The 20,251-nt window shown below is 39.3% G+C and overlaps 1 protein-coding gene across 1 annotated transcript; it reads left to right on the top strand.

Moving 5' to 3' along the window:
• The first annotated feature begins 55 nt into the window (after nucleotides 1–55).
• LOC110060743 (N-alpha-acetyltransferase 20-like) lies at nucleotides 56–13,728 on the top strand. The gene is made up of 6 exons (XM_020767539.2): nucleotides 56–167; nucleotides 618–642; nucleotides 6,300–6,390; nucleotides 10,429–10,564; nucleotides 11,938–12,074; nucleotides 13,054–13,728. The coding sequence occupies exons 1-6, from the start codon at nucleotides 115–117 to the stop codon at nucleotides 13,137–13,139; spliced, it is 528 nt and encodes a 175-aa protein (XP_020623198.1). The 5' UTR covers nucleotides 56–114; the 3' UTR covers nucleotides 13,140–13,728.
• Nucleotides 13,729–20,251: the final 6,523 nt, after the last annotated feature.

A 20,251-nucleotide genomic window follows, 5' to 3' on the forward strand; every position in this document is an offset into this window, starting at 1 on the left:
AGGTAGGAATTCTTGCACTAGTAACCAGTACTACAGCGGAAATGCATATAACGCCTGGAATATTTTGTGGTTTCAGAGCGAAGGTGAAGAAGTGTGGTCGAGTTTATCACTAAGATGACTACCCTTAGACCGTTCAGATGTGAGGATATGTTTCATTTTAGCAATGTGTAAGTATTAACCGCGTTTAAATACGAGCAAGCGTTTTGACATCTTTCTGTCGGCTATTTCCTAGTCAGTATAGGATTGCGGTCCAAAACCTGCAGTTTTCCTGAAGTTTTGAAGCTTCTGTGTATAACTTTTACACAAAAAATCAAGTATATTTTTTCTTTTTTGTTAACAGCGACAAAATATGACGTTATACTGGTATCTCAAGTCGCGAACAACTTTATCTACCTTTAAAGTTTTACAGAAAAATGTTTATAAAACTGTTCAAAAACTAAACTGCATGCTTCCCAAAGAGTCTACTCACTTCTGAAAATTTTACGGTGTACATTTGAGGAGTCAAAGGTTGGAAAAATGCAGTGTAAAATCACGGGTCTGTTTGCTATTCTTGGAAAATTTATTTAATTTTGATACGTGTACGCTTTCATTTTACCTTTTATGATTTCCTTTCCTAGAAACTTGGATCCCTTGACGGAAACAGTATCCTTGTTCTAATAACTCTTTAGGTGGCTCAAAACGGTAATATTTCCATGAGAATCCTGGGCTCTAACGTGCACTTCAGTGCAAGGCATTGCACGGTCATTTGAGGGGTTGCAAGATAGCTTGCAAAATTTAAAGTGCCACTAACCCCAAAAATTTGTTTCGCTAATATAAATTTCCTTTTTCTCCTGATCACCAATGCGAAAAAATTATCGTTGTAGCTATTTTCGTCAATTTTGTATGAATTTTCAAAGTTTGTAAATTTGCCCTTTTCCATGTTCACGACCAAGGAATAGTGGAGAATGGGATGAGTTGGCTTCTGACGTGATTTCAGGAATAACATTGTTTTGTTTCTGAGAAGAATATATGCAAACATGCGATAGTGTGTGTCAAAATCGTGGCAGAATGCAAGGAATATGTGTTGTTGGAGGCTGTAGCAATACAGGATGCATAGGATAGAGTATTCCTCTTCTTTCAATACCTCTATTCCGATTAAACTCGACCAGAAATAAGAAAAAGACCAAAGAAGTGGGCTGATCTGTGCGAAGCTAAAGCAGGCTTAAGCTGTGGAGCCATCAAGGATTTCTTCGATCTTGGGTTCGCCGTTACTGTAAAAACCTAGAGATTTTCATGACCTGTATATTCTTCTCTATCTCTAGTGGAAAGCTTGACATCATCAAGATACCGCATAAGACACGAATTTGGGATAAGCTGGAAGCCATCTGACTATTCCGAGGGTAAACGATACTCTGAGTCCCAGTTGAAACTATAGGTGAGGAAATTACACGGTAAATTAAACGCATCATAGAAATGTATTCATTTAAGGTATCAGTAAGGGGAAAATTTGCCACTTTGCATAATTTTACTTTTTTAAGCGGTTGGATAAATCTTAACGTTACCTTTAAGATAAAAAAAACTCCACGAAAAAATATATCTGCCGCTAGTTATAGCGTGAGAAAGGTTTTTTTTGCATATTAATTACTTAATTGAGAGTTGACAAGTTCTGTCAAATTAATTAATTATCAAGGGAAGAAGTCACATGACATCAATAACATGCTGAGTTGACACGCGATTCGCATGCCATAATCAGTGCACGGAAGTCTTCAAAGAAGAAAAAGGGATCTTGCCCATGTTCATCAGCTAAAGGATGGCCAAAGAGGCCAAAAAACACTTTCGACAAAGAGTGGGCCGCTAAATTAGTCGAAAGCGAGAGAGGGTGGTTTTACAAGCAAGAAAAATTGCTGGATGAACTTGACAACAATCACAATCACGAAGCCAGCGAGCAAGCCAAAATGAGCGCAAGCTGCGCTAAAATACTGTTGCAAGAAACTGTTGAAGCAGAGGAAATTGACGAATAGAAGTGGACGAAGTTGAAAGGAAGAGGATTAGTCAACCGATACATAAAATTTTGAACACTAATAAAGTAAATTGAAGGACAATTTCACGTTTACTAACCTTGGAATTCTGACTTCACACATGAAAAAGCGGTTTATTCACTGAAGAATAATTTACCGCGTGCTGTCACGGGAAATTTGTACCTGTTCCATGTTAACTGTCACAGTCCTATTGTTATACAGAAAGTTGATTCCTCTGCGGTGTCTCCGTTGGTGCGATAATCTCATAACACTTGGATGCCGCCCAATTTTATTTTTTCTCTGTTTCTCAAAAGTAAAAAATAGGCGAGTTGTATGTGCATTTCGAGTTCCAAGTCGGAAGCCCCTGGACCAAATTGGCTGAAATTCGGAGATAATGTTGTCAGAACGTTCGCCGACAAAACCTTGTCTGTGAATTCTGATTATTCCTCTCATTAAAAAGTTATGCCTTTTTTTCGCGGGCAGGTCCATTTTTTTCCCTTTTCTAACTTTATCCTCTTGTAAAAAAATAACAAATGCATGTGCCAAAAATCTGAGACACAGTTTTTGAGGTCAGTGTGTGAAGAAACAGATGCCACATTAATCGTTTTCTCCGACCTAAATTTAGCGGGCGTATACCTTGATTTATGGGTTTGTGAAGCTTTGTAAACATATTCACATTTTCGAAACATGGTAAATTTTTACCGTTTAAAACAGATTGGGTCATAATCTATAGTTATTAAATAAATATACGGTTTATATGGGTTTTTGTTAAAACCACAAACACTAGAGCGGACCTCGTGTGGATAGTCAAATGGGTTATACTGATACCTTAACTGATGCTATACTGAACCTCTTTTCAATATCTTGTCAAAGGATTTTCCATGATTTACTAGTATGAAATATTCAAATTTGTGAGCTTCTGTTTGTACACAGTAATTGACTATGCATATACTACGGTCAGTCGACAATAATGAAGCGAAAAGTTACCACACCTTTGTATATTTGTATATTATATCTCTTATGTTAAAACTATTTTCAATCATTGATCTGGAGAAGTAGGCAGGATTGGACTATGACTGTATCACATTTTAACTTGTATTTCGGGGGAAATTTATGTTTTGACTCCAAAATCTGCATGTGCCTTATTGTCAAATTACCTATTCTTCGTGTTTATTGACATCTTTATAATTCTTTAAGAGCTGTAAGTTAACTCTTCAGCCATTATTTGTACCTTTATAGCCCAAATGGACCGGCAAATTGTCGATCCTGATCCTAGCTTAAATTACAACGCAGCGATCTCCTCTGGCAACCCGCACTTCGAAATGGAAAAAAATATATACATCCCAGCCGTCCAAATCGTAGCTAGACTCCGAATTGTAATGCTAGATGATACAGTTCTTTCACTTAACAATCTTGTCCTGTTTTGATAAAATATGAATCACAAATAACCCAAAAGTGTTTTGACAGCCCTCGAAGCTCAGTCAAAAGTCTCTTTGAGTGTTTTAGCCCAGTTCCCAGCCTAGCAGCCCGACCCAGATCCCACTTTGCGCGGTCATGAACATAGAAATTACATGTTCAAACGCCTGTAGGAACACAGGGATTTTATCAATGAATCGAGATAATTTTTTCGCTTAAGGAATTAGGGAAACTAGTAGATTTTATTAAAGGAAAAAAATTGGAGGGGGGGGGTTAGTGGCACTTTAAAGTTTGGAAAACTCACAACCAAAAGGCGGTGCGAGGCCTTCTGCGTAAAACTTTGTTTCTGCCAAGTTTAGTGAGCTGTTAACGATATCGCTTATCTTTACCTTCCATCCCTCAGGCAATTTCAAATCAAAAAAAATTCTATTAAACTGCTGTGCTAGAACATAAACGAAAATTGTGATGTTGCTGTTGTGATCAATCGTGCCGGTTATCAATCTGAAAAACAGCAGGAAAAAAACTATTCTTCAAGTTTTCTTTGTTGTCTTTACCAAGCCAGCCTCACCTTAGGGTGTTTATGGTACTCCTCTTCTTCCCGCTAATGCCGGTAACAAAAACAGTAAAAGAGAAACACTTTTCACAGGTATTGATGTTTATTCGCATGGAATTGCGGGGTTTACTGATCAGCGGACTGCCTTCACACATGCGCAAAGTGCGATCTTGCAAAGTCGAGATTTTAGTTGGTGTGTACAACACATGTTAGAAATTCCTTATCCACGAAGCTAGTATCTTGAAAACTGATCTGGCGACCCTACATTTCTAATGCAAGAAATTATTCAACAGCAAAAGCGGAATGCATGTGCGAAATTGTAAAAAACACTGGGGGTGGAATTTTTCCAATCTTCAAATTTCCATTTTTTTAATTAAAGCAAAATCTACTCCACAGAATTTTTTATAATTTTCCCTATTTCTTCTTCCGTGTGTAATAAAAAGATTTTTATAAAAAAAATATGGGGTCACTGGCTTAGTTTTTAAGATAAATGCAATTGATGGTAAAAAGTGGGTCAAGTTGTTGCTATGCAACAGAACAGTGCAACCTTAATTTATGACTTGAACACAATGAAAGGTACAGTGGAGAGTAACCTTAAAAAAATAGCACAGCCATTCAAAACTGTACAGTTCCAAGCCTGAAAAATCGCACCAAGTTCTAAAAGTCTCAATAAAACAGAAAACTGTTTTGAGCCACCTTAAGTAGGTACTTTAAAGAATTACATCTGACACTCATGACAGAGATGGTTGGTTTTGTCTGCTTGTGAATCCATGGGGTTTGAAGAAAGACAAAAAAACCCATTTGAAGGCAACTGCAAACTTGTACTGCATTATGCCTAAATTCAAACAGATGTTTTGAATTTTATTTTCAAGGTACATGTATCATGGAAGTTGGGTTGACAGTGTTTGGAAATTGCGCTCTTACGCTGGTGCTTTGAAAGAAAACCCCATCAACCTATACATTTTCTGAAAGCTTAATAGTTATAGAATACAATCATATCTTTGAAACTTTCTAAAAGTTATAGTGGTGCAGTGATATCAAAAGAAATACCCAGAAACACTGCTTTGCTTAAACTGGTTCACTTCCATGCATGAATTATTGGAGCGGCATGATTAACATGGGAAATGTTTTCTCACAAGTCACCCTCGAAAAGGGTGTCGGTGATTCTCCAGATGTGGCTTAGTTCTTTTTTCCTACACCCTCCTAAAGTTTGATATTTTCAGTGCGGACATTTCCTTCTACTAAAGAGGCTATAACTTTGAAGCAAAAGGGAAATTAAACAAAGCCCGAAACCCTTTTTTGAAGGAGGTATCTTGGAACATACCTGCCAATTTTCAGCCAATTCTGTTGCTAGACGCACGTAAACGAACTAAAAATGTTCATCCTTATATATATGCAAGACAGAAAACCTTGTATGAGATTGGTATTATTAGGTGTTAAAAATCCCCTCCACACTGACAGATGTCGACATGGGTCAGTTTACCAAATAAACAGACGTCTACAATTCTGGTGTGCAAACCCGTTGCAGTGAAATCTTCTAAGAAATCACATACTACTAAGAGCTTTATACAGGTTTGTATTTAAACTGCCGTGATTTCTTTTTCTTAGAAGATTTCGTTGGCAGCATTGGTATTATGTTCCTCAAGTTTAGGCTTCTTTGTTCTCCAAACATTTTTGAAACCATGCGTCGTGAAGCCAAAAAGAGAAAATCTTGAGGTCTACATCGTCTACATCCACATCTGTGCTTGACTCTCTGTTGTGGAAGTTTTGAAATCTGGACCAACAATTTAGTGCACATGACTAGCACTTGTTGTAGTTTGTCCTTCAGCTTCATTGGCAGGACTAGTGTCCTTGAGTTCCTTCAACTATTCTCGACTCATGGTCGCTCAGAGCCAAAGATCTTATTCGTTCGATGCTGAACCTTCTGCTTCTTTGATGACGAAAAGTGACAAGATGTTTTCTTGTGTTTTCATCCTGACATAAAGAAAATTTGACAAGAACCAAAACCAACTTGCAATGAAACAACCAGATTGAGAAAAGTTCATGTGCACAAATGAAATATCACACCGCGATTCACATTACAACTGGCAGTGAAATTTAATTACAGGCACTTTCAATGTGCCCTAAGGGGTTAATGAGATTCAAAAATAGTGTTTCTCTTTATCTTAAAAAGTACAAAAAGCTTTTTTTCCCATTCGCTTTGTAAAATATCTATCTCAGTCTCAGATTTTTTGTATTTGTCGTAAAAATTCACCTACCAGTATACCTTGTTGAAGACAGTTATTGTAATATAATTACTGTTAGTACATGTAATTTTCTTAACATTTTTGTAGTATGGTCTAGCATTTTATCTTCAGTATCTTGCTCACTGGCCTGAATATTTCCAAGTGACAGAATCTCCCACTGGTCAAATCATGGGTTACAGTAAGTGAACATTTTCACATAAGATCTATTCTTGGACACTGTCTTGATGTTCAATGTTTATATATTTTGGGCCATCTTTTCATGTACTAAATGCCCTTTTATCACCCATTAGTATCACCCAACTAGTGGACTAATGCACATCCTGCATTTTAATTGGCTACACTACTAGAGGAGCGTGACACTTTCTTTTGTTTTATTCCCCAAAAAATATTTCTTCAACTAGCATTTGCTAACTTTATTATTGCCTTTTCTGTCTGACTAGTTGGGTGATACTAAAACTTGAGTCAATATGGGTCAATAGCCCTTGAGGCTTTGCCTCATGAGCTAATGACTCATAGCCCTTGTGGGCTGCAGGTCTAATAATATTGTTAATTAGACTGTTCAGATGTGAGGATTCCACCATTGTGTGGTTTGTGGTTGGCCATTTTGTTGTGTGTTGTGTTGTTTGTTGTGTTGTGCATGGTTCAGTTCTACCTGTTACTATTCCCCCCCCCCCCCCCCCCCGAGCAACTCCCGGGGCAATTCCAGTCCTTCCTGCCTGGGGGTGGGGAATTGTTTAGGGCAGTCTTGTCCTGGGGGTAGGGAACAGGACAAATAAAAAAATTGCTTAGTGCAAGTGGTTTATCAAACACAAGGGCAACGTACTGCTTCCTGGACATAAACTGATAGAGTTTGTTTTTGCTTGGCTAGAACAAAACAGGCTGGCCATTCCAGCTCTAACCATTCTCCAAGCAAATGCCATCATCTCCCAGAGGAAGATCATAAATATATTGCTAAGGCATTACAGATCGCCAATATCTTCAACAATGACCTTGACGATATTAGCCAAACAGTAGCATGTGCCGATAATAGGGAATTATACTACGTGGTTAGGAACCTTGATCATGGTTCGGAACCTGCAGCTCTCTTTATACAGACCTGCCAATCCCCCTATGATGATACCTTCCATGCCTATTACCCAGTACATATAACCGTAAGTGCTACTGGCAACATGATACACCATTCCCTTGTCACATACCTGGGATGCCATGTTACTCCTAGTTCACAATCTGCTCATAAAGTGGATGGCTCCTCTTCCTTGAAACATGCCTGCCATTTGCCCATGGCAATTCTGAGAATTCTCGTTTGAAGGCTTAGTAGTAGAGAACCTTAATGCAGAATTACTGGCAGGAACGCTCTTTATGGAGGCTAATGACATCTCCATCCATCCAGCCAAACACCAAGTGATCCTTAGCAATGGTGCCACATACCTTTATTGATCTCAGGCCCCCACAGTTGTCAGCACCACCATGGGCCCTGTGGAGCCTCCCCAACACAAGGGACTGCTACCCCAATATGCTAGAAACAAGCTTGTTGAGCTCCAAGAAAAGTTCAACCAACTAGAGGACCTAGGTGTTTCCAAGTGCCCTGAGGATGTTTCAGTTTCCGTCGAATACCTGAATCCGTTCTTCCCGGTAAAAAGATCAAGTGGTGGTTTTTGCGTGGTAACAGCATTTGCTGACGTAGGACGCTATAACATGTCCCAACCATCACTGGTGGCAGATGTGGACTCCACCCTATGCTACATACCACAGTGGAAACACATAGTTGCCATCAACTTAACAAATGCCCTCTACCAAAATTATATCCCTTGCTCATGAGGAACTGCTGTGTTGCAACGCCTTTCAAAGGGGTTCGCGTCTATGTACACTTGGTGATGGGCATGCCTGGTTCTGAGACTATCCTTGAGGAGCTCATGTGTAGCATCCTTGGCCCCCCTGCAACAGGATGGAGTAGTTGCAAAAATTGTGGATGACCTCTATTGCGGTGGAAACACTCTCCTTGAGCTGCTACAGAACTGGGAGAAGGTCCTCTAGGACCTCTACCGATGCAACTTACACCTATCTGCATCTAATACCATCATCAACCCTATGTCTACCATGATAATCAGGTGGATCTGGAACTCTGGGACCTTAACAGCCAGTCCTTATTGCATCTCCACCCTCTCTTCCTGCCCTGAGCCAGAGACAGTAAGCCACATGTGTTCCTTTATTGGCGCCTACAAAGTCCTTGCTAGAGTAATTCCCAATTGCTCTTCTGGCCCCATCTGATGATGCAGTAGCTGGTGGACAGTCCAACAAAGTTGTTTCTTGGCCTGATGACCTTTGAGCTACATTCCAAGAAGCACAGCACGCTCTCTTGACTTTTAATTGCTCCATCACCCATGCAAGACCATGTGATCTGCTTTGATAAGTTACCAATGGGACACTTAGGAAGCCATCTGCCTTTGCAATTTTACCATCTGACTTCTCCAGTCCCAATGCTCCCCCTTGCCAAGTGTGTTCCTTAATTACACTTCATACTGAAGAATCCGTAGTTTGACAAGCATTGATTCAGGATTTTCTCAACAAGGTAATGCCAGACTACCGTTCACCTGCCGTGCATCTTGGTTAGCTATTCAGTCTAAGTGTAAAGATCTCCACTGCGCACATGCTCACTTGACACAAGGGACAAGACCATCCAAAAAACTCAACAACATAAAGGCTGCCAAACGATACTTGAGTGTTGTAACGACCATCAAAGATGGGTTACTAGTAGTCAAACAAGACAAGCTCTTTGTGCCCTCGTGAGAATTGCATGGCAAGTCCTGCACAGACCTTTAACAGCCCTGCACATTCAGTTGAGTTACCCTTCCAGTCACCAACTTAAGATGGTCACCAAACGCTACCTCGATCTTTGCCTTGGACATGGATAAGACAATAGACTGTCACTCAGAATTGTACCTGTTTCTCCGCATTATGTCAAACTCCATGAGCAAGCACTGAACAGTCTTCTTGCAAGCCGCCAGTTGCAGTTGGCATATCCTCTGCAGCTGATGTTTTAAAGAGTTCCCTACAGCTTATTCTCGGTTTTCACCAGTCATGTGATCAAAACTAAAAATCGTAACCATTCGATAAATAAATTCAAGAATCTGGGATATGATTGCTTTATAAACAACCTCACCAAGAATCAGGTTTCTGCTGTTTTTCATTCGCCCATTATTCGCAGAAGTGTGTCACCCAAATTTATAGAGCTTTGTATGGAGATGCCATGTTTGTGCCCTTCGGAGGGGCACAAACATGGCTGTCGTAAAATAACAAAAACATCTGTCATTGAGTTTTGCTATTGAAATGAAAATTTTTACCCTAGAGCTCCTACACATTGAAATAAAATTTAATGCTTCTTCTAGTGCAAGCATCATTTATTTAGCAAAAACTAAAGCGATAACTGATCTTTTGACCTATGCAACAGTCTTTTCAGGCCGCCATTTTCATGTCATGCAGCGCAAAAGCTTGGAAATTCAAACGTGTTTTATTACAAAAAGAAGAACTCTGTCAAGCTAAAACATTGTCAAACGTCACGTTCCTGTAGGGTCTTTTATCTGATAAAACTAAAACCTCAGAAGGAAAGATAATTTCTAATTTTGGAATATGACTACGTCACATGAAAACCAAGAATACTAGTGCTGAGATAATCTGTGACATCATACACCTCCACATTGGTTCTTAATATGTGATTCCCTTATCCAGTAGGAGAAAAGAGAAGTTACCCCAGTACTGGTTGGCAGTACTTTGTTAATCTGGTTATGCACATGACTTGTGTGTGTCTTTGGCCATTTTGTTATGTGTTAGATTTATCCGTTAAACAACTGGTGCTGCACTCCAGATCAAGGTCCTGTTTTGAACTGTGACTGGGATCATTTTGCATTGTACTCTTGGGCAAGACACTCGTATTCGATTCTCTTTCACTTCACTGTCACTCTCCACCCAGGGTCTAGTAGGTTAGGGGGGAGGGAAGCCCTGTGATGGACTTGCATCCCATCCAGGGCAGAGTAGAAAACTCCTACTTGTAGTCAAGTAATGCTACAGTAACCAAGGAAATCTGTAAAACGATGTGTTGAGTTTGGATAATTTAGGCTTAATTTTCCTTCAATGCTATGTTTATTATATCCAGTGTTATGCCAGCTGGGCAGGTTAAATATTACCCTGTTGAGTTGAGATCTGTCTTGCTTATGTTTAGTCATGGGGAAAGCTGAGGGTAGTGTTCAACAGGAAGAATGGCACGGTCATGTGACAGCAGTGACAGTAGCCCCTGAGTACAGAAGGCTTGGACTTGCTGCAAAGCTAATGTCTAACTTAGAGGAGATCTCAGAAAAGTAAGGTTTAGTCCCTCAGGAATGATTGAATGTACACTAATTTCTGTTTATTGCAATCTCTACAAGAATGAAATCACTTTTCAAATTGTCCATAATAGGCAATGTTCGATATATCAATGTTCTAACATGTCTCCAAGGCTTTCAGGACAAACTTCTATATTTGGGAGTGTTTTCTTTGTATCCTAGTCTCGTTTGGAAATTGAGGAATAAAAGAAATTTAAAATATTTGCAATTTTGTCTTGAAAGCCCGGGATTGATCTCAGAATATTATGATATCAAACTTGGCCTATTTGGCAGGTTTCAATTAATGAATTCATTCATCTATTCCAACCCTATGAGATTATCCAGGAGTGATCAAATCTCCTGGACATAAAGGAAAGCACTTAAATTACATTTCACGCTTATTTTGATTGATTTTTGGTTTTCTTTGGGGGAAAGGTTTTTGGATATTTGACACATTTATGTTGTTGAATCAGCAGATATTTACTTTTGTTATCCTTTTCATGAGGTCAAAAAGGTGAAACTGGCAATGTCCTAAATTTCAATTTGTTTAGGTCAAGGCATCTCTGTTGCTTTCTTCAAAATCAAGCTTTGGAGCCATGTAGAAATTTGTTTCTGTTTTTCTTTTGCATTTCACACCACAAAGAGTTAATTTTCTATGCTAATTTTGTATGAATCCTGATAAAACTGATAGGATTCAAGATGGATGGCTTCCAGTTAACAGCTGTTAAATGTACAGGTCTGTGGTAAACCTGAAACTCCGTAATAGTGTGGGCTCAATAAGTTAATATTTCCAAGGCTCCCTGACTGAATCCTGCTTCTAATTTTCCCACCTGCCTGCCTGTGACAGCTGAATAAAAAGCTCCCATAAGGGATTGTGACAACCTTTGGGATTTACAAACTGAACATACAGAAATACCAAGTGAGCCATTTTACAGTTTTGTGAAGTGTAACCAAGCCTTTCTGTGTCTGAGGTTTGGGTTGACTTCGTGATGATAGAGATTAGGAACTAGCTAGCACAATGACACTAGCAAGGTTTGTATCATGATAACAAAGTCAACTCACGCCTCGATTCTTCTCAAAGACGTGATGAAACTGGTTATTGCTTTGTAGCTTCTCCATAAAATAGCCAACTCTCATTATTTTGCACAACTAAATTTCCATAACTCAGAATCAGCACCACACTATCAGTGTTTCAACTGAATTTCTTGATCTTGTAATGGCCTGGTGACCTGTCACATGACATCAGGTATGTCTCATACATTACTAACAGAACATGAACAGGGAAAGATCTGTAACACTGATGTGTAGATAATTTTGTTGCATTTCCTTAAGATTTTATTCATGTTTAATAAAATTTTGATTGATTTTAGGAAAGATGCCTTTTTTGTTGACTTGTTTGTGCGCATGAGTAATAATGTTGCCGTTGACATGTACAAGCAGCTTGGTTACGTTATTTATCGACGAGTACTTGAGTACTATTCCGGGGACCCTGATGAGGATGCATATGGTGAGGAACTCTATCATTGTTGCTCTGCACTTGCCTATGTTAACCCACTCTCTGCCTTGCTGACTAGAGTGTAAGGGATGGAAATCAGAAACTATCAGGAAATTATTTTAAAGCAGTTTGAGTTTTGGAGTTAAATTGTCAAGGATTATGTCAGTGAATAGTTTCTAAACAAATGCTAAATAATCATTTTTCTAATTTCTTCTTCTGGATCTTCAAATTCAAATTAATTATAAAATTTATGACAAGAAATATTGCATATGAGCGCATCAGGCTATAATGTCCCTTTCTTTCCCAACAGAAATTTCTTTTTAAAGAAGCTCCTCGTGTGTGACTGAGCTTATGTTTTTAATTGCCACTTATCCATCTGTGCTTTGAGTAGGGTAAACTTGTCAGTGATTTTTTGTCATCTAGTGTTCTTGAACAGCAAATACCATGGACACATTTCTCTACTAGGAAGCACTCTACTTGGACGCTATCAGTGTTCTAAACTGGTGTTTGTCACATGATGATTGTCAGTCAGAACAGATGTAGCTTGTGACCAGCCTTTGTTACAGCCACCCTCCCTGAAATAGCACAGGCTACTTGTGACTTGTGCAATGACAAGTATTGATACTGAGACAATCATAATCACATGGCAAACATAGTGCACTCAGTTACAGAGCTCCACAGAACGCTACATGATCAATCACATAAATAACGATACTTACAATAGCTATTAAAAATTATATTAAAAGCAGCAAACATTTACACAGTACTACCGACACTAAAACAACTAATTAATTAGCTACAATATAAAAGATATATGCATAGGCCTTCACCACCTGTGACCAGTGAATACGACAGAAGATTACTGGTGGTTAATAAGCATTACATTAGCTAATTTTTGCAAGAATACAAGCTCCATTATTCCAGTATGGTGTTGCTGTTGTATGTCTCTGTGCTCTGTATTTGCTGAAGATGTTTTCCTGTTTGTTTGTAGACATGCGGAAGGCGCTATCACGAGACAAAGAAAGGAAGTCAGTAATTCCACTAAAAGACCCAGTCAGACCTGAAGATATTGAATAAGATTATGGACCAACTGTTTGTGGGCAGGACACAGGAACAACACAAAACTAAACCAAAATGATAACCCAAAAGTGATCAGAATAGAATTTCTCTGTTGTTCATGTCAGTGAGGTAACCAATTCGCCTTGGCGAGTTTTCTCCAGTGTTGGCAGAGTTGCAAACATGTTCTGAGATTCTCTGTTCTGTGAGATGCTTAATAATCTCTGTGAATATTTTGAACTTTGTCAAATTTATGAATTGTGAACTTGCAAGACTTAAATCAACATGAAACAAGATTGGCTTCCATGTAGGTAACGTGCAACGAATCACGATTTTTAGGTAAATCGGTAGATTCGCAGGATTTTAGTAACTAAGAAAATTCAACAAGTATGTGGCGTTGTTGCTTGGTTTTTGCTTTGCCACCTGCATAAGGAAGCCACTTTTAACTTCCTCTACTTCATATTAAAACCGGAATGCATGCTAGTTAGTTGCCCTAACTCATTTGATTTGTCGTTGCCTTGTCAGCCGACAGTTGGTCCATAATGAACGCCTGTACATTAGTTTATAAAGTATGATCCTTTTACCAATAAACTTCCTATCAGTCATACAACTGCTGTTGTTTGTAACGTACCCGTGGTTTATTAAATCGACTTAGATTTCAACAGAATATCTCCATTTTTATGACCCCAAATTTGCAATTAGCCTGCGATATCAAGTCACTGATTGGAAATCGCAGATATCAGATGACGAGATGTTTGGGAACGGTAGATATCTAATCGAACCTTTCCGGGACGCTTTATCAGCACGTTAGGCCCGGTCCACACTACGCCGGAGGAATTTGAAAACGGAGGTTTCACTCTGAAAACGCATCAAATGTTTTCCGTCCACACTACGCCGGAGGAATTTAAAAACGCACCAATCACGGATCATTTTGGATTTGTGTTTGAGGAAAACTCGGCCAGGGAAATCACATGATTATCGTGACGTCATCGTTTTCAAAAAGCTACGTTTTCAAAATGTTTCCGTCCACGCGAAAACGCAAAGTCGGCGTTTTCAAATTCCTCCGGTTTGAACAGCGTTTTCGAGAAGCTCCGTTTCCGTGAAGGATTAGTGTAGACGGTAGGCGAAACCGTAGAAATAAGCTGCGTTTTGAAATTTCTGCAGCGTAGTGTGGACGCTGTGTCAGGCTTGTTTGATCTCGCCGTGCATGGGTATGTTGTGCAGCAATTTCAGATTTGGCTTCGTAAATATTTGATGTCACCGACGCTGCACAATTGTTGGAGCTTGAAGTTTAGAATACTGCTTGAAACGTAGCCTTAAATTACCAATGACACGCAAGATCATAAAAAGAAATCTGCTTTCTGAGGCTCTTAATAGACTAGACGACTTTCACAGAATTTGAAAGTTATGAGGCATTTCTTAGTAAAAGTTGGTAACGGGAATTTTTTAAAGTAATTTGACGTGCTGAAAACGAAAATACTTGTTACCAAAAGTTTTTTTGCCATCTTCAGCCTCAAAATGACGTCACAAAAATGACATTGAAAATGACGTGATCGTGGTATTAACTTTGCAAAATAAGTTAGATACTAAGCCGTCTGCTTTATATTTGCACCTCAGAATACCTCATAAGTTGCCTCCCGCCTAATTCCAGTTAAATTAGTTCGATTACAATGCAGAATACATTCAAAGCAACATATGACGTCATTAATGACGTCACATTTAGCTATATGTTTACTTAATTGTTAATTCCTGCCCAAAAAGTCACAAAATATAAGTACTGAATAAAAACACACCTTACGTTCTGCTGGCTTCATTAGTTGTTCAATTGTGGGTAAACAATTAAACCTGCGGCTATTAGCTGAAACTTACTGTAGATCCTTATGGGTGTTAATCTATACGTATACCCTCACCGAGTAGGATGGTTTTATTTTATTCTAAAATACAAACATATTACTTAGAAGTTTTCCTATGAGGAAATACTCATTTATACATTTACCTTAAATTAAATGATAATGCGTGTGTTTTGGCCTCATAAATAAACCAATTTAAAGACTGTGCCCTCTGTTACCGATAAATATCGGAAAAATTCATTCCAAAAGGTTATTTTTCAAACCTTAACTTGATGACTTTGTTGTCAATAAAGGTACACACATCATGTTCTATAGTGAAATAATCACTGAGTTCATTTGGTGTCGGTGTTCTTACAGGAATGTATATTGACATTGTTCGATTTCACCACAAATACTGGTACAAAACAATTTAGCCTTCTTGCAACTGAAGCAGAGATTTGTACATACAGTAGAGCATGAGCATGAGATTATTTCCTGGCAGGCTTTCGGAATCAGATCTTGTGTCATTAGGAGTGGTTGAAGTTTGTTACAAGCGATCTTCTTCCACCCTAATGTTTCAGGATCTGGAAGATGAGGCCCTGAGCAGTGAGCTGGTTTCCATACAATTGCCTGACAGTAAAGCACGCTTTACATGTAGTGATAAAGCATCACTTGTCGGTGGCAGCGCCTCTGGCTTTCCTTTCTTCGAGAACAAAATAGTTCTGGCTTCGTCAACTGATCCAATGGTATCCAATTTGAACATTTTACAAACAAATTCTTCGAATTCTTTCATCTTTTCTTCGGTTAGCTCTCCCTCTCCTAGAGAGGAAAGAAGTGTGTGGTGCTTTAGGAATACTTTCCAAGCTGATTTCTTTAAATGATTGCATATGAACGGCGTTGTGTCGCAACCCGTTAATGCATGAAAAGGCAGAAGAGTGGTTACAGAACCAGCTGGGAGATTTTTGTAGATAGCCCTGATGTTGAAATACGTTCGCTTTTGGCTGTCCCAGACATCATATACAGGTTAGGACGAAGGATGTGGGGGACATCTGCGATAAGAAGCAACAAGACATCCGTATCCCTTGCCGATACAACTACGTTGTCAAGACTGCTGTTGATGCAGTGAACTATCAGACATGTATCTGCTTCCTCGTGGGTTGCCTTTAGAGCAGACAGGTCGATTGCTTCGTCTTTCTGATGATTGCACTTCCCTTTCATTTACAAATCCTCCAGCAGCTACAACAACTTTGTCTGGGGGTGCTTTCACAATGATGTGTTCCGATAGGAACCTGGCTAGATCTGACTTCTTATCTGGCAATGCAAGGCACGGTTTGGTCAACTGTGAGGGAGAGGGACACTGCCATCTTCAATAACACGTCGGATAGGGCGAGTGGAATTTGGGCATCTTTCTCTCGTTCCTGATTTAATGGAATCTTCTTGATACCGATCAAATATGACGTGGATTTGCTGATAGCGGGATCCAGCCTGAAAAACTGCTGCTTAAAAGCTCTCTGCAAAGTCCCCAAACGTTTGAGCAGCAGATGGTTTCATAATTGCAGAAACTAATGCCAGACCATCTATTAATAGACCTGAGCTGCCTTGAAGCCCTATTTCACTTAGGCAATTTATTCCACTTGTAATTAAGTCTGCTAAGACAGATTTCTGCCCAGTTCTGAGACTGCCATTCATCTCTGCTAACGCGACTGGTACAGGCATCAACTCATATTTTAGCACACTGTGGAGATCAACTTTGTGCTCCGCTTCATAAGCAATGATATGGTGTTGAAGGACATTTCGGTTGGCTCTTAAAATTGTGGTTTTGTTCTTCTCTTTGGTGCTCTTTACAACTTGATTCAAGTTGTCAATAGTTGGAGCGTTATTCTTGTGCATCGTGTCCCAAAATCGCACTTCTGATGATCTATCTTGCTGCTGTTGAGAGACACTTGGCAACCTTTGCTCCACGAATTCTTTTATTTGTTGCCGACCAAGCTCTTTGGCTTTTAACCAGCGAGACTTGAATTTCATCGCTGACAAGATCTTTAGTGGCAATGTTATAAAGACAGGTTGGATGTTCTGGTGGTGAAAAAACCTTGAACTGCTTGAGAGTGTCGAGCAATGAACATTCATCCATCCTGTCACGATCTTTCCTTCCAGGAGTAGATTCATTGTGAGAAAACTTGTCTTCTTGGTGCAATCCAAACATCACGTGTGTATTATCAGCTATCTATGACCTTAGGTTATAGGACTGGGCCCACCTACTCAATGCTGATGATGTCTTGGTTATGGCCACAATTCCTCCACCGCTTTTCCCTATTCCGTTCAGCCATTCAATGCTGATGACTTCTTGGCTATGCCCACGATTCCTCCACCTCTTTTCCCTATCCCATTCAGCTATTCAAGGCTGTGATCGGGACTGACCTGGTTGAACTTGCTTTCATTCCATTTGACAACGAAGTTCCCCTTTTTTAACTCTTGTAAGACTTCCTTTGGTAACTACTCCATCTCTGCAATGTACACTGATCCCCATCTTGCATAATTCAGATGGTCATATCTGAAAAAATATGGCAACATGTGGCAGAAACTGTGCAAGTACAGGTCCCATATCCCCTCTCTCTGAGCCCGAGTGAACATAAGGAGAACAGATACCATTTCCATGTAGTTCCACCAAAACTTGAAGTTGACATTTTCCTCGGATCTTTGTGCGACGAATTCGTCGAGCATCTTTTTCACTCCTGGTGACTTCAGGGATGTTATCAGTGCTGCAGCATTTTCGGGAGAGCAAGCAAGAGCAGATATTTCTTGGAAGAGATTGGGTACGATTTCTGGCGGAATTGTAACAGAAAAGGCATCAGCAGTTGCCACCATGATTGCAGTGTAATCTTGTAGGCATGCAGAGCTCTCTTGTCGGCGTCGACAAAATCGGGATCGGACCGGACCGGACCGGATCACGGATCGGATCACGGATCGGATCACAGGAAAAAAAAACGTTTTAAAGAAAAAAAAAAATCAGATCGTTTATAAGATAATAATAAATAAAAAATAAAAGTGGAAAACTAAAATATGTTAAATAAAAATAAGAATCCCGAATTTGACGCAATGACATGTTAATTACAGAGAATGACAAGAGGTCATTTAAATAGCCACATAAGCGCCTGATTTACGACGAATTTAAATTGTGATGAACAGGCAGATGTAGTTATATTTGAACGTTAGATGGCTTGAAGCTTGCGTGAACCTCCATTCTCGTTTTTGAAATTGTTGTTAGTATCAGTAGCTAATTCTCGGCTACTTTTTTGTGTCAGATGTGAGCGTTACAGTTAGCGTTACAGTTAATGAGAAAGCTTACGTACGAAAGCTTAAGGACATGACTTGCTTTAAAGGAGCTACGTCACGATTTGCGCATCTTGAAAAAACTAGCCTAGTTTTTCAAGTTCGTCATTTGCAGTCCTCGTTAATCTTTGCCATCCTTAACGATCCTCATTCCGTTTTGATTTGTTCTTGCCTCTTAAGTGCTTTCTATCCTAGAACACGATCATTTTAAGGTTTTATTCCATATAAAGACAACTCTTTACGACCCTGTTAACTACTCCGGTTGGCAAAAGTTTTATTGCTTGAACACACACACTAATAATGAATGAAATGCCGAGCTAAACCTACAAGTTTTTATACTTATGTAAATCTTAGAAAGTTCCAGAAGCGTCTCTGCATATATTTGGGCTTGCGGGACAACGCATACTAATTGTCAAACACTCTGCATTACGACTATGCCTGAAAGGTGACAGAATAAATAGAACTACATAAGCTGATTATGTAACAGACCCTAAAAATGACTTTAAAAATCGTGACGTAACTCCTCAAATGTTGTCTATTCTCGGGTTACGTTATCGTTCACACTATCGATGTTATTCCTATATTTTTTTGTAAAACAGCTATATTTCCTTGAAATACAAATGGTCTGTTTCGTTTTATTCCAGTACGAAATATCGTATTCCAAACTCACATCTTGTAAAAGTATAGACTTGTCTCAGAAACGGAAATTGTTTGAAATCATCAGGTGTTTAATATTATTAGTGTTTTTAGTTTTTGTGTTTCGATTCATACGTTCGTCCTAATATTACCATGCTGACGCGTTTTATGACAGTTTACCTTTGATGCAAGCGAATATACGAAATATCATTTATCTGAACTGCGGGGAAAGATATGAAGACATGATTGATCATCGCAATCAAAACCCAACAGCCTGAAAAAAATTCATCTGTGACCAGCTCCCAGTTGGCTTGATATTATAAAAGAATAAAGGAATATCACACCTGAATTAAATAAAACGTTCTGCTCACAGTAGTCACTCTAGTGTAATTTGCTCAACAAAATTTTGAATTTTGAAACTTGAATTTTGAATTTTGAATTTTTTTTCCTTGATCCGATCCGTGATCCGATCCGTGATCCGGTCCGTGATCCGGTCCGTGATCCGATCCGATCCGATCCAGGTTTTGTCGACGCCGCTCTCTTGTAGGCTTTTCCATTCACGACATGTTCGGTTGCATTTGGCCCAAGCAGTCCACCCTCGACCCATTCTTTGACCAAGCCTGATCTTCCATATGGTTTCCAAACAATACAAGTATCGTCATTTCTTCCAAGTAAATCATCCAGACAATTGATAACCTCTCTGTTTGCTACGTCCCTGTACATGTACTAGGGAGCTTACGAATCGACGACTTTCGGACGACGGCGCCGTTGGGTCGCCTTATAGTCTCGCGTCGTCGTCCTGTAGAAATTTGAATTTACGATTCGCAGTAAAGACGACGACGTTTATTCGCGACCGACAATTTTTTTTGTCTCAGGAGCTCGAGAAAAAAAATACTCAAGACAGACCAACAAAATGTGCTAGCATGGCAGAAAAGAAAGCGCAGCTGTACGTCGAGAAAAATTTGGGTTCTAAAAGATTAGGCTGGCTATAAGACCACTCAAAACAACAGAGGAAAAAATCGCCTAGCTCTCTAGTTGAGCTATCTAGTCCTTGTTTCTAACTGTCGACACGAATGCTAAAACCTTTTAGTCCTTTCAAATTCATTGTACACCAAAAAATGTCTTATATTTCAGTGAAGCGTGATTAAAATGAAAGATTTTTCATACAGCAATTTGCTTTTCATTCACACCGTGTCGTGCTTTGACCGCTTTCAGTGTTGGTTGAACTCATAGCGTTCGCCATGGCACTGTAGAAGGTCGTTTCTTGAACGAAAACAGGCAAATAAAATTAAAATCAAACATCAAGGACATGCCCCTAATGTACTACTTAAATTATCT

This window comes from Orbicella faveolata, unplaced genomic scaffold, assembly GCF_042242905.1.
Source record: "Orbicella faveolata isolate gen_17 unplaced genomic scaffold, um_ofav_v1 contig_15, whole genome shotgun sequence".
Taxonomy (NCBI): Eukaryota; Metazoa; Cnidaria; class Anthozoa; order Scleractinia; family Merulinidae; genus Orbicella; species Orbicella faveolata.